This window comes from Maniola hyperantus, chromosome 20 (genome assembly GCF_902806685.2).
Source record: "Maniola hyperantus chromosome 20, iAphHyp1.2, whole genome shotgun sequence".
NCBI lineage: Eukaryota > Metazoa > Arthropoda > Insecta > Lepidoptera > Nymphalidae > Maniola > Maniola hyperantus.
In genome coordinates, this window is record NC_048555.1 from 3,716,504 (window position 1) to 3,729,865 (window position 13,362).

The following is a 13,362-nucleotide window of genomic DNA, read 5'->3' on the forward strand; positions in this document are numbered from 1 at the left end:
GTGACGGTCTATTGCATGCAAACAGTAAACAACAGTCTCAATTTTTATCTAGTGCTTTGTGGCTTTGGTCTAAAAGTGTGATGTAAAATGTTCACTTTTCATTAAGTAAAAATAAATAAATAAATAAAAACCATCCTTAGCACCGACCAGAAAAAAAATATCCTTAGCCCAAAATGGCCCAAACAGAGTGGCAGAAACCGGTGATACTTAGCACCTCTGACCGGGAGACCGTATGGAAGGAGAAGTTGCACGGACGGTGTTTCAAAACTCTTAATGAACCACGCGTAGATAAAAAAAGCGTACGTGCAGTGGCTGCGCTCTGGTGACTTCTTTGGGGAGACCTAAGTTTTTGTCTGTGCGACTGCGATACAAGATCAGTATTAAGACGCGGAACTACCAAAAGTAGATCCTAAAGGATGGCATTCACGACATCTGTCGAGCTTGTCGCCATCCCGGCGAGTCACTCGGACATGTGCTTGCGGGATTACTCGGTGCTTGCTAACACTAAGTATCTGCACAGACAACCAAAATTCTTCACCAAGAGCTTGCTCGAAAGTACGGTCTCCTGGATGGGAAGTTGCCGAATTACAAGTAGGTACACACCGGTGCCGGTACTCGAGCGCGACGGAGTCCGGCTCTATTGGGACCGATCCATCATCACGGACAGGACTATTCTAGCGAATAAGCCTGACATCGTGGTGGTGGACCGGGCACAGTCGTGGGTATTTTTGGTGGGCATCACCATTCCGTGTGACGAGAACCTCGTGAGAGCTGAGACTGAGAACGCAAGTATTTCGATCTGACTCACGAGTTTACCGTTAGCATGTGGAGTCCACTGAAACCATTCTAATCGTCATCTGCGAATGGGTTGATCCCAGTCAGCCTCATTCACCATCTGAGGCGACATGGGGTTCCGCGGCAGTTTGCTCGCAGTCAGGATGCAAACAATGGTCTTGCTGGACTCTGCTAGGATAGTCCGCCGATTTTTCAACCTGTCGCGATGACCCCCGGGCCCCGGCCGTTTGGTCTCCCTTGCCGGGGTGTAATCCTCCGCCCGGTACAAATATAAATTTATGTAACGTGTATATAAGTTTGTCTATTTTTATGTATGTAAGAGTATTATATTTCTTTTTGGCTTTTATATACATTTTATGCAGCGGGAAAAAGCAAGTAAAATAAAACATTTTTGTGATACCGTTTAATTTAAACTGGACACCTTGAATTCTTTAACAGCTTTTCTTAGCTTCTTTTGTAATTCGGAACGATCCTTAGAACTTTGTCTCATTATACTTTTCATAATAACATCATTCACTAATTTTTCAGTTTCTTTATCTATAAATAATATATCGTCGGTGCCATAATTCTTGAGGTCATAAATATAATCATCGAATCGTATAAGCTCTTGTAAAGTGAATATATCGTCCATGGCTTCTAGGAAATCTGTTTGGTGCTGTCGTTTGGTACTGAGCTCCTGTTTATAAAATATCAGCTCGTTTTTCAATTCGTCTCGGTGCATTTTAGACATGCGCCTCAAATGCTTCGCTAACCTTTTAGCGTGCCTATAGTCTAATTGATTTACATATCGGCTCAAAATTCGACAGTATTTCGGTAGCTTCTTTTCGGGAAACGCCGTTGTCAGCAATTCAAATAGATTTCGAAGAAACCTCACAAAAATTCCTTCCGATCTTAAATTTGTTTTTTTACTAAAGGGCACGACTAATAAGGGTCCGTTCGACTTATTGGCGTCTATTATTATTCCTGTAATGCTAATGCTAGAGCTTAAATCAAAAAATATTATTAGAAATATTAGGCCGATATAGTTTCTCAGAATCATTTTTATTCAATATTCTGGTGGTACCTATTACTGAGATTTTCCATTTTCTTCCAATTTCACGGTTGTTAGACGCGTAATAAGTTTTCAGTACTAAAACATTAATCATATGAAATTTACCATCAGCATTTAATTGCCTACCTGTCCAACTTTATTTAAAGCTTTTTTAAAATTGTATGCTTGTACTTCATGATCATTTTTGCTATTTAATGAAATACTCTTATTATATAACTCTAATATAAATAGAGTAAATTTTAATTGAATGTCCCGTTTAACATAGTCCTTTTGCTTTCTTATCGTGTCAAATATTATCTTCTTAAATATTTCCCTAGTATACCCACTAATACGCCGCTTTTTTTTTCGACCATACCGTTTCAAACGGTAAACATAAACGTCCATTTTTATGTCTTGTCTTATGGTGTAGATGTTATTTAGTGCTTTAAATAATTCCTTTTTCTTAGGCATAGGGGTTTTTATCACTTTTAAAAAATGTTCGACTATAGGTTTTATTAGTTCACCTCTATATTGACTTTGATCATACAGTGCTTTGGCAAATCTTTTTACCATCATCTTCATTAAATACCCTGATCCCAAACCTTTGAGGCTTCTGCGTAATATATTCAGGTATGTTGGTATTCGAGAGTTTGAGAAATCTTCTAATATCGCGTCGCAAACATTCACGATGAAATTGTACAAGGGTCCTGCCATTTCAGGTCGCGGTGCTTTGGTAGTTTCTATTGTAATTGGTTTGAAATATTTACTGGCGTCAAACACTTGCAATTCAGGCATATCATCATCATCATTTTGTACTTTATGAGTCACATCTTCACGACTTGCACTTACCACATCTACTAGAATAATAAAGACTACAATATTCACAATCATTTCAACGATCCTTTAGCATTTTCTATTAGTTCTAACTCTATCATTTTTAATTTTATTTACGTACTTAATCATCAATAGGTGGGTTTTAGGTGATTAAATTAATCTTTCTCTGTACATTCCAATTTCCAGTCCACATTCGTGCGAATTTAATTATCTGAAATAATGCGTTAGTTAATAAAGTTATGCTTTTAATAATTTATTTCTTTTTCTTTTTAATAATACATAGTTTGTATTTCAAGAGTTGAAGTGATTAGGATTAACTTTTTGCGGGATGAGGCAGTTCGAGACTCAGTAGGTAGTTATATAGTCATCGCTGACTTATTAGGGGTAGGTATAAGCGCAAGTGAGTAGTGACGCTCTTTGCCTTGCATTCTAAAGTTTGATTTTTAACCACGATTTCATTTTATTTGTTCGGTTCGTGAATGTCCGATGTGTCATACATGGCGCGTCGCTTAAAGGAAGGTGTGAAAAGCGGCTTCTTAAAAAAAATTGATTGTAAACACAAAAATTGGTTTCGAAAGGTCCTTTGCCTGGTGTGAAAAAATACATGTTATTTACTTTCCACACTATCAACGTAACAAGAGCTGCTAAAAGTGTTTGATCTGTGGCTAGTAAAATGCACCCAAATAACATAGCATCGAATGTTGCCAACGTCCACTCTTCGCCCCACCTGCGAAAATAAATTAACTACATAAGTATTTTAAAAAAAGACAAGTGCATGCTTTCTTGTAGGTATATTTTTTAACATTCCTTTCTAAAACAAACTCATGGAAGTATATGTATAGGTAGGTACTAGTGTACATACTAAGTATAAATCAAAATCAAAAATTATAACAATAAAAAGTTATTTTTGGGTAAATCAAAGCATGCGCTTTTTGGGCTGCCCATGTTTGAGGTGACCGGACTCGAGAAGAAGAAGAAGAAGGCACTTTACTTAGAATAGATTTTTTCGTACCTATTTAAGAAAAAAGTGTAAAAGAAATCTCATGTAAGTGTATAAACAACACGAAATGGCAATCGGGGTGTGAGGCGGGGGATGCCCCGCACACCCGAACCCGCTAGCCCACGCAGGGTTGGTGCGGGGGCAGTGCAGGAGTGCGGGCGGCCCCACCCCGATTGCCGTCTCAACCTGTTGCACACTATACTTAGGTATATTTTTTAAACTGAAAAAAAAATAGTTTTGTATTTCTGAGTAGGTAGGTACCTACCTATACTATTTAATGGGAGGTGCTAGGTAAATGATAATTAAGACATTAACTGAAATATAATATGTATAAACTGAAATATGAATGAATATATTATGTAATTGAATTTTTACATACATATACATACCACGTGACAGCAAAACATGAAGAAGTTGTGACGGCAGCGTCATATAAGAGTACGCTAGTGTTGCCACCCTCTCTTGAAACGAATTCCACATCCAATAACTTCTCCATCATTGTTCTTTCACTAGCAACCCAATTCAGACCATCTAGAGCCTAACGTGAACAGAAGACAAGCAGACAAACAAACATTAGTTTTTATATAATACCTACTAGCTGAACCGCCTTCGCTCGAGTGGAAAGAGGAAAATCTGTGGAATTTTCGATATGCGAACACAAAGGTTACGCACATAGAGACAAACACAAAGTTTAGGGTTCCGTACCCAAAAGCCCTATTAATGTCACTCTGCTATCTTCTGTCTATCCATCTGTCTGTCCGTCTGTCTGTGTGTCTGTCTGTCTGTCTGTATGTCTCTCTGTCTGTCTGTCTGTCCGTCTGTCTGTCCAACTGAGTTACAAACCTGAAATTTTCTCAGTTTGCGATGTTCTAGCTCGGAAAAGAAATATCTCATATACACCCAAAATATATAATAATGTACGTAACCCTAAAACAGCGAGACCCGACTCACACTTGACCGGTTTTTATATTATCTACCTGAAAAGGTGACTGACTGACTGACTGATCTATCAACGCACAGCCCCAACTACTGGACGGATCGGGCTGAAATTTGGCATGCAGATAGCTATTATGACGTAGGCATCCGCTAAGAAAGGATTTTTGAAAATTCAATCCCTAAAGGGGTAAAACGGGGGTTTGAAATTTGTGTAGTCCACGCGGACGAAGTCACAAGCATAAGTTAGTTGTGCTTCTAAGATTAAATAGGTAGACTAGCGGAACTTCAAATTTTACTTACTCTCTCAATAAATGCAGCCAGAAATTGAGTCATTAGTTCACAGTTTGAATGGCCGTCCGCTAGAACGCCTGAAAAATCATTTCATTTTTTCATTATTTAGCACTTACTTATTTACTTTAGCTACAAAAAATCTAAATATATCTGAAAAAGGTGACTGACTGACTGATCTATCAACGTACAGCTCAAACTACTGGACGGATCGGGCTGTAATTTGGCATGCAGATAACTAAATTATGCTTCTATCTATTACTATCAGCTAAGAAAAGATTTTTGAAAATCTACCCACTAAAGATACAAGAGAGAGGTTTTTTATCCAGATACAAGTTAGCCCTTGACTGCAATCTCACCTGGCGGTAAGTGATGATGCAATCTAAGACGCATGGGGGCCAACCAGGAAGGGGTATGGCAGTTTTTATTAAACCCATACCCCTTCGGTTTCTACACGGCATTACCGGAACGCTAAATCGCTTGGCGGCACGGCTTTGCCGGCAGTATGGTAACCAGCCACCAGACCAGAAATTTAGAAATTATAAAATTCTAAACCCTTGCCGGGAATCGAACCTGAGACCTTCCCCCTAACAAGACCACAGCGCTTACCACTGCGCCAGGGACGTTTCGCTTGTGATTGTTTCGCGCCTCAAAATGGTTACCGCTGGGATTTTTGGCTCTGTCATTTTGTAACTATGGGATTACGTAACAGAGAGAGCGCCATAATAACTTTTTCCGCGGGGTTTAGTAACTTGTAGCTGTCTTTATTCAGACGAACGTACCTGCTATTGCGAGCTTTTTATAGACAGTCCTGGAAAATGAAATATTATAAATAACGAAGAACAATAAATACCTACGCCTTAAATAGGAACCTACATTTTTTTTACAAAAGTTATTTTACTCAATACAGATAAGTAGGTAGGTACAGTACGCGGCAGAAAGTCATTTAGGCACATCGACCTTTAGAATGAGATTTCGGCTTTGTAGAGCGTTATCTCTGTCACACAACGCAACGTGAAGTGTTGTCGTCGCCGTCGACAAAACTTCATATAGGTAATAAGTATGAGTGACATCGTTCTAAAGGTCGATGTACATTATTTTCAGCGGCGTACTGTAGTTATAACCATACCATCGACTAGTAAATCGATGAGTAAGTACCACTCGTACCTTAGTTGAGGTGCACAAACAACACGACAGGAAGACAGAGGATGTGTCATTGACCTTAGATCCATTGAGTCGCCATTACTGAAAAAATCGTCCCGTGATTTTAAATTTCACAATTTAAAAGGTCATCGGATTTTTAGGGTTCCGTACCTCAAAAGGAAAAAAGGGAACCCTTATAGGATCACTTTGTTCTGTCTGTCTGTTGATCAAGAAACCTAGAGGGTACTTCCCGTTGACCTAGAATCATGAAATTCGGCAGGTAGCTAGGACATATAGCACACTTCTAGCAGGGGAAAATCCGAAAACCGTGAATTTGTGGTTACATCCTGAAAAAAATTTAAAATGTGAACTTGAAATTAGTATTTTCAACTTTCAAAGTAAGATTAATATACCAAGTGGGGTATTATATAAAAGGGCTTTACCTGTTCATACTAAAACAGATTTTTATTTATTTTTATGCATACCTAATAGTTTTTGATTTATCGTACCAAATGTCGAAAAAATACGACTGTAGTACAGAACCCTCGGTGCGCGAGTCTGACTTGCACTTGGCCAGTTTTTTCCTTTACTTGTGCTAGATAAGATCTACCTATTAGCCAAATTTCATGATTCTAGGTTAACGGGAAGTAGAAGTACCCTGTAGGTTTTCTTGGCAGACACGACAGACAGACAACAGAATGATATAAGGGTTCCTTTATCCTTTTGTACTACAGAACCCTAAACAAGAGTGAACTTACCGTCCATTTACATAGTGGGCATAAAATTCCTCTTGAAAGACCAACAACGACATTTCAAGGTCGGTGCAAACCTTGAGCAACCTGGTCGAATCTGGTTCAACCAACTTGTCAATGACGAACCGGGTACAAAGAAGACCCGTGTATGAGCACCATAAAGAAATCACTGCTATGACCCATTTGTAGCCTTGGCTCTTTGGTATAGAGGACTGCCACGGTGATATAAGCTACAAATATTTTGAGAATAAGGGCGGAACCAGAAGGTAAAACTTGACGATTCGAAAAAACTTTGTGAATAATAAAAACTTGTCTGTTCTAAACAGAGACCTATAACCGCTAAACAGGTCCAACTTTCCAAGTTGGAGATTAGATGTAAGTATTAGCTACTTACGTATAAAACGAATAAAGTGATAGTTATAGTATATCCAGGCGAAACCCTTCGTTTTGTTTGCAATGACATCCATTCTCTTGCTAACAAATCCGATTTCCAATTGTTTGATTTGGTTTGAATTGGTGTCTCTAGAATTAAAAAAACCATTAAAATACATTGCCTTCTTATAGAAGAGTAAGTGTAATAAGGTTGTCGACTACCTTCGATAGTTGGGTTATATTTGGACCAGTCCAGAAAAAATATGTCATATCGGCATTGGTTCCAATTTGTCCAAAGAATTTTGAGGCACTGAAAATAAAATACATCTGCTTACAAAATATACTGATCTATCAATGCACAGCTCAAACTACTGAACGGATTGGGCTGAAATTCGATTTGCAGATAGCTGTTATAACGTAGACATCCGCTAAAAAGGGATTTTGGAAATTCAACCCCTAAGGAGTTAATATAGGGGTTTGAAATTTGTGTAGTCGTTCGCGGGAATAAGCTAGTAATTAATAGAGTCGTACCTTCAAAGAAATACAAGTGTAGATCACGGCTTGAATCACTTGTTCTTCTGTCTGTGATAAGGGCAGAGTCAGCCCAAGGGTGCCAGCTTCTGCTGCTAGAGCGTGAAGGGTCGATAGTAATGTCGCCTGTACAGACATTTAGAGGCATAACAAAATCGATTAAATGAGGCGGATCCTTAATATATAAGTCGTCTTCGTTATCTTCATCCAATAGACGTCGACTGCTGGACTTATGTAGGTCATCTGACCAATTCAGCGGCTCCCTGCGACTCGTTTGATGTCGTCTGTCCACCGAGTAGAGTCTGCTAACACTGCGTTTTCCGGTGCGATGTCGCTATTCCGGCACCTTGAGACCCCAATGACTACTCATATTCAGGATGCTTAATCGGGATTTAGGTATTATGAAATTATAAAGAAGAAAAATCATTGAAAGAAAACATCACTACCTATACATGTAAAAAAGTGAGTTTGTTTTTTAGTTTGACCTTCAATCACGTCACAACGGGACAACGATATGATGTGATTTTTTTCATGGATATTAAAGATCTGGAGAGTGGTTTTATCCCGAAAAACCGTGTTCCCATGTAACTTTCAATAACCTCATTCCACATGGACGAAGTCGCGGGTATCAGCTAGGTATATTATATACTTACAAAATGTAGTGCGTCAGCTATATAGCTGGCTATTACTGGCACTATAGCAATATAAGAACCTCCTCTTTTTATCACCGCTCGCCATTGAATCAAGCCGTAGATAACCATGAGTGCCCCTAAAACTCCTCCCCATATCTGTAAAATGGATTACAAACATCCACAAATGTTATAAAAGACATCTTTAGACATATAAAAATTAACCTATAGGCTTTCTATACAAATATTGTATACACTTCGCGATTGACCTAGGTAATCTTAAGGAATGCCGGGAGGCTTAGCCCAAAAACAAAATTTTGACTTCTGCCTGAGTTTTCATGCTACTCTGAAAATACCTAAATTCGTAGTCCAAAGCTGTAACTCCATTTTGCCAAATAATTCGGTTTTGGAGTAAGAATTTAGGCACTTCACTGAGGTACTTACTCACAACAACTTACGACAACAAAAGTTTGTCTAAGACGTTAAATGCGGGTTAACCCGCTTCAATCAAAACTATTTAGCAGGATTTAAAATAGCTTTACGTAATACGTACTGTAGTAGAACGTAGCTTCTGCGACGTAGACATGCGCTGCTACAAAGTTTTTCTTGAAATAATGTTTCCCTTTTCCGCTAACCGCTTCTTAGTTCTTGTACGTAAAGCGTATGACAATAGATATTAGCTAGGTACTCCTCGGTGGATATTAAGAATGAACCTTTAATGCATTCTTAAATTATAAATGCGAAAGTCTGTCTGTCTATCTGTCTGCTGGATTTTCATGGCCCATTCGTTTATCGAACTGATTTAGACAAAATTTGCTAAGTACAGTGATAGCTTACATCCCGGGGATGAACATAGACTAACTTAGGTATCTACTTAAGAGTTTCCATTTGATTTTTAAAGGCCCGTCCGTCTAGCGATTTTGATGAAAGGCACAGGCAGAGAGACATAGGCTACTTATTATTCCGGAAAATCAAAGAGTTCACATGTGATTTTTTATTCATTATCATGCATCATGACATACGTCTCTTGCCGCGGTCTTGCGCTCCCTGAATCCTATCCGCTACATGCGACTGGTTTGATGTCGTCGGTTTACCTAGTGCTTCCAACGCTGCGCTTCCCGGTGCGAGGTCGCCATGCTAGCACCTTCAGACCCCAACGGGATCTGGATTTTTTATTGCATTTCATTTATTTAAAAAGAAACTCACTTGTAACCCTTGTAACACGCCAGCATTTGGCATATCGTGTTCAACTCTCAACAATGTTGTCACCATATCAGAGTCCGGTGTAGCGTACTGTGCATCTGCAGTCAGTCGTAACTGAAGATAGCCTACTTTCGAGTTATCTCGCTTTACTCTAAAATTAATAGATTTAAAATATTATTTATTTAAGTATTAATATAGATTTTGATTACAAAAAAGGAAATAAAACAAATGAACACTTAAATTGGTTCTAAGGGTCAAAGTTAACAAAGTAGTTTTCAATTAAAAAAAAAAAAATTATGTGATGCTTTGCATTTGTATTATTGGGATTTTTTCGTTAGTTTCTATCAATTTCAATTATTCAGTAACAAAAGTTTAAAATTGGCGTTAAATGTGACAGTCATCAACATCATCATCATCATCATCATCAACCGATAGACGTCCACTGCTGGACATAGGTCTCTTGTAGGGACTTCCACACGCCACGGTCTTGCGCCGCCTGAATCCAGCGGCACCCTGCGACTCGTCTTGTGAAAATTACTGGACAAATTTAGGTCAAATATCTAAGAAAATTATATAAGAAAAAGTTTACAGATTTTGATAGCTATAGCTCATAGCTATACAGCTTGCATCCCGGGTATTGTCACAGGCTAATTTTTAATGGAAAATCAAAGAATTCCCGCTGGATTTTTAAAAACCTAAATATACAAGATAGCCTAACCGCGGGCATCATGTAGTAAAAATAAGTCTGAAAGTAATTTGTAAGATTATATAAAAAGGTTATTACGTCACAAGTAAATGTAGCGTCCGCAAATAAACTGTACTAGTTCTGTTTGTCGTTATAGAGAGATATCTGTTTATTAGAAAAAACTTTCTAAAGTTGCCGCTAGACCACGCATCTTTCTGAAAAATATGAAAATAAAATTAGCAATCAGATATTTTTCTTTTAAATAAAATAATATTCTTTCTTTGTTTCACAACAGAATCTCTTTTTTTAATAGTCAGTTAACGAGTCTAAAAATGTTCGGTTTCTTCCATGGAATTGGGAAGTACCTATTATGTACTTCGTACATTCATGGTTTCTTCCTGCAGAGTAGAAGAAGAAATTAATAATGTCGCAGACTGCACAAAAATGTTGGTACATTGAGAAAAAATATCATCTACTTAAGGTATGCAATACCACAGAGTATATTATTATAACAGGTAAGTGCCTTGCATTTGCTATTAGAGCAACCTTTATTGCAAAATAAAAACCAAGCATAATAACTCCGGTTTTATATGCTGTTATGGTTTATAGAAAAGATAAACTTTACTACACTACCATCTTTACTTTAGATATTAAAAGTTGCCCTTTGATGATCTTACCTTAAGGTAATAACCATTCGGCTTTCGTACTAAAATAGAAAGCGGGTCTAATTTTTTTTCTGACAAAAGATACAATTCAAATATGTCCGTAGAGTCGGAAGGAGTCAACTCTGAAATATTATGTACACAACTGCGCCTGTAATAAATAGAATGAATATGAAATGAAAAATATTAAATAAATCATGAAAATGGCTTATTTATCAAGTGGATGTTTACCTACTCGTTAGTCGGTCAAGTTATGTACTCGCTGCAAAGTGATTCCTCAGTAAATATTACTACTAAGTAGAATAACCCCTACAGTACCACTACACCGTTTTTGGTAAAGAAAACATTGCGAGGAAACCAGCATTTTCTCCGAGAGAAATTCTGTATCATTATACCTATACATGTTAACAAAATTACGATTACCTACACCGAGCGCTGCGCCTCGCGCTGCGCGGTCTACGACGTAGTTTTGTGACCCATAGGTGATAGGTCACTAGTCATTAATTACAGCCATGAAAGGCCACTTTCAATTTGCCTGCTGCTTAGTAGAATTATTTAAATAAACTCACGATAGTTCTTCTCCAACTCTAATTTCGATTGGTGGAAGACATGATTTCGGCTCTTTATGTAGATCAGAATAAATTTGAAATCCTCCTTTGGATGTGTGTTTTGCCATTACAATTTTAAGCGTATCCTAAAAATTAAATGGTTATCTGAATTAGAATACCATAAAAGTTTATTTTCTCAATAGCATTGAACATGGTTTGAGATTTTTTAACTTATTGTCAACTAACTTACGCCAGCGACTTGGTCCGCCTTGGTCCGCGTGGACTACACAAATTTCAAGCCCCTTAGGGTTAAATTTTCAAAAATCCTTTCTTTGCAGATGTCTACGTCTAGTTATCTGCAGGCCAAATTTCAGCCTTATCCGTCCAGTAGTTATAGAGGTAGGGCGCAACTGAGCTATACGTTGATAGATCAGTCAGTCACCTTTTCCTTTTATATTATATTATATTTTAAATCAACTACTGATTTAGCCATTATAACGCAGATCTATGGACTAGGATCATTTAATTTCGTTTTGCGATCAGTGTTAAGGACTTTTTCCAACTTTACTGATGGGTTCACACATCAGCACATAGGAACAAGGAAACGAATCTTGCGTTTATAGGATTTCAGTCACGTAAAGGGTCAAACTCCAGTGTACTTATTACTTTGTAGTTCAGTGTCGAAAATGTGAAAAGAGAAGATAAAGAGATCCTTACTGATTCTGTAAGTATTTACAGCTATAAGTCATTACTTGTAGCACACACATCAAGCTTATATTACACTCGTTTCTATCATAACATGTAACTTCTTACTTTTTTATCTGCTTCGATATTTTTTTTAATCGATGCTGCCCATTATTCATAACAAATAATGATCTAACAACCAACTTGTGCTTGTAGCTGTACTAACAGATTTGTATAAGTATAAGGGCCAAATTGAGAACATATTATAGATACTTACTACACATTATAATCAGATACTTTTTCTGAAGTCGATTAAAAATTGGAACATGCATGTCTCTATTGATGTTATGCATGTCTCATCTTGGGGACGTGAATGTTCTTGAATTCTTGATTTTTAGATTTAACTGTTATCATTCATAACACCTTTTTAATAATATCGGAAAACAGTATAAACGTCATAAAATATTTCGCGAAATAAGTTAATCGCTAAGTTAACTCCTACGGTGGTAGGAGGCTTAATTAATACTCACTTGACCTCGCTCCAAAGAAAACTCCGCATTATATTTCGTGGCATCAATTGTAAGTAAAGGAAGACCTAAAACATGAATTTACGCACTTTAGTGATTTATTTTTAAATTGAAAAAAAAATAGGTAGTTAGTTAAAAAACAACGATTCAAAAAAATTTGTAAAATTCTATGTACTTAAGAAATTCACCAACGTATTATATGGTATCTTTATGAATTGATTAAATAAATTGGAATTTACTTGTAATTCAGTGTAATGAGTTTGTGAAAACTACGGTTGAAACCTAAAGAGTTCTACTCAATAAATATAAGATTGAGTCTACCTGATCAATTTTATATCAGTAAAGTTTTATCAGAAGATAATATAAATGCTAATGGAAATCGCTTAGGGAACTTAAACATAGATTTGCTGGATAGTGATAAAAAAGTAATAGGTATACGTATAATCAAAACCCTTTCTCCTAAGTAAAATGTTATAAAGCTAAAAGCAAGCTTATGCCACCCCTATCTATAAGCCAGCAAGTTTTAATATTCACTGTGAAGAACGGTTGGCATAATATTTTTATATCCCTTTTCCCAGGTCGCGTATTCTCCGCTTTTAGTAAAAAAATGGGAGATGTAAATCCTTTTTTGACCTGACAAGTATTTTATTTAAGGAACCCCTTGTGACGTCTTCATCCTTGCAAAATATGATTTTAATATTTTACTTTAGGCCATTGGTACTATGGAACTACCTTTTGAGATC

General features: G+C 37.2%; 1 protein-coding gene across 1 annotated transcript in view; it reads right to left on the bottom strand.

The window, feature by feature from the left end:
* Nucleotides 1-13,362, bottom strand: part of LOC138403748 (meckelin-like) — a 208,030-nt gene that overhangs the window by 190,966 nt on the left and 3,702 nt on the right. Inside the window, exons 6-21 of the mRNA XM_069505507.1 lie at nucleotides 12,623-12,687; nucleotides 11,430-11,554; nucleotides 10,876-11,011; nucleotides 10,298-10,413; nucleotides 9,517-9,664; nucleotides 8,335-8,469; nucleotides 7,682-7,807; nucleotides 7,373-7,460; nucleotides 7,173-7,300; nucleotides 6,785-7,008; nucleotides 6,051-6,128; nucleotides 5,666-5,694; nucleotides 4,896-4,963; nucleotides 4,049-4,197; nucleotides 3,275-3,386; nucleotides 1,217-2,870 (exon numbers count right to left, since the gene is read on the bottom strand). Of these exons, the coding sequence (XP_069361608.1) occupies nucleotides 2,802-2,870; nucleotides 3,275-3,386; nucleotides 4,049-4,197; nucleotides 4,896-4,963; nucleotides 5,666-5,694; nucleotides 6,051-6,128; nucleotides 6,785-7,008; nucleotides 7,173-7,300; nucleotides 7,373-7,460; nucleotides 7,682-7,807; nucleotides 8,335-8,469; nucleotides 9,517-9,664; nucleotides 10,298-10,413; nucleotides 10,876-11,011; nucleotides 11,430-11,554; nucleotides 12,623-12,687 (1,796 nt within the window). The 3' untranslated portion in view covers nucleotides 1,217-2,801. The remainder of the gene's footprint in view (nucleotides 1-1,216; nucleotides 2,871-3,274; nucleotides 3,387-4,048; nucleotides 4,198-4,895; nucleotides 4,964-5,665; nucleotides 5,695-6,050; nucleotides 6,129-6,784; nucleotides 7,009-7,172; nucleotides 7,301-7,372; nucleotides 7,461-7,681; nucleotides 7,808-8,334; nucleotides 8,470-9,516; nucleotides 9,665-10,297; nucleotides 10,414-10,875; nucleotides 11,012-11,429; nucleotides 11,555-12,622; nucleotides 12,688-13,362) is intronic.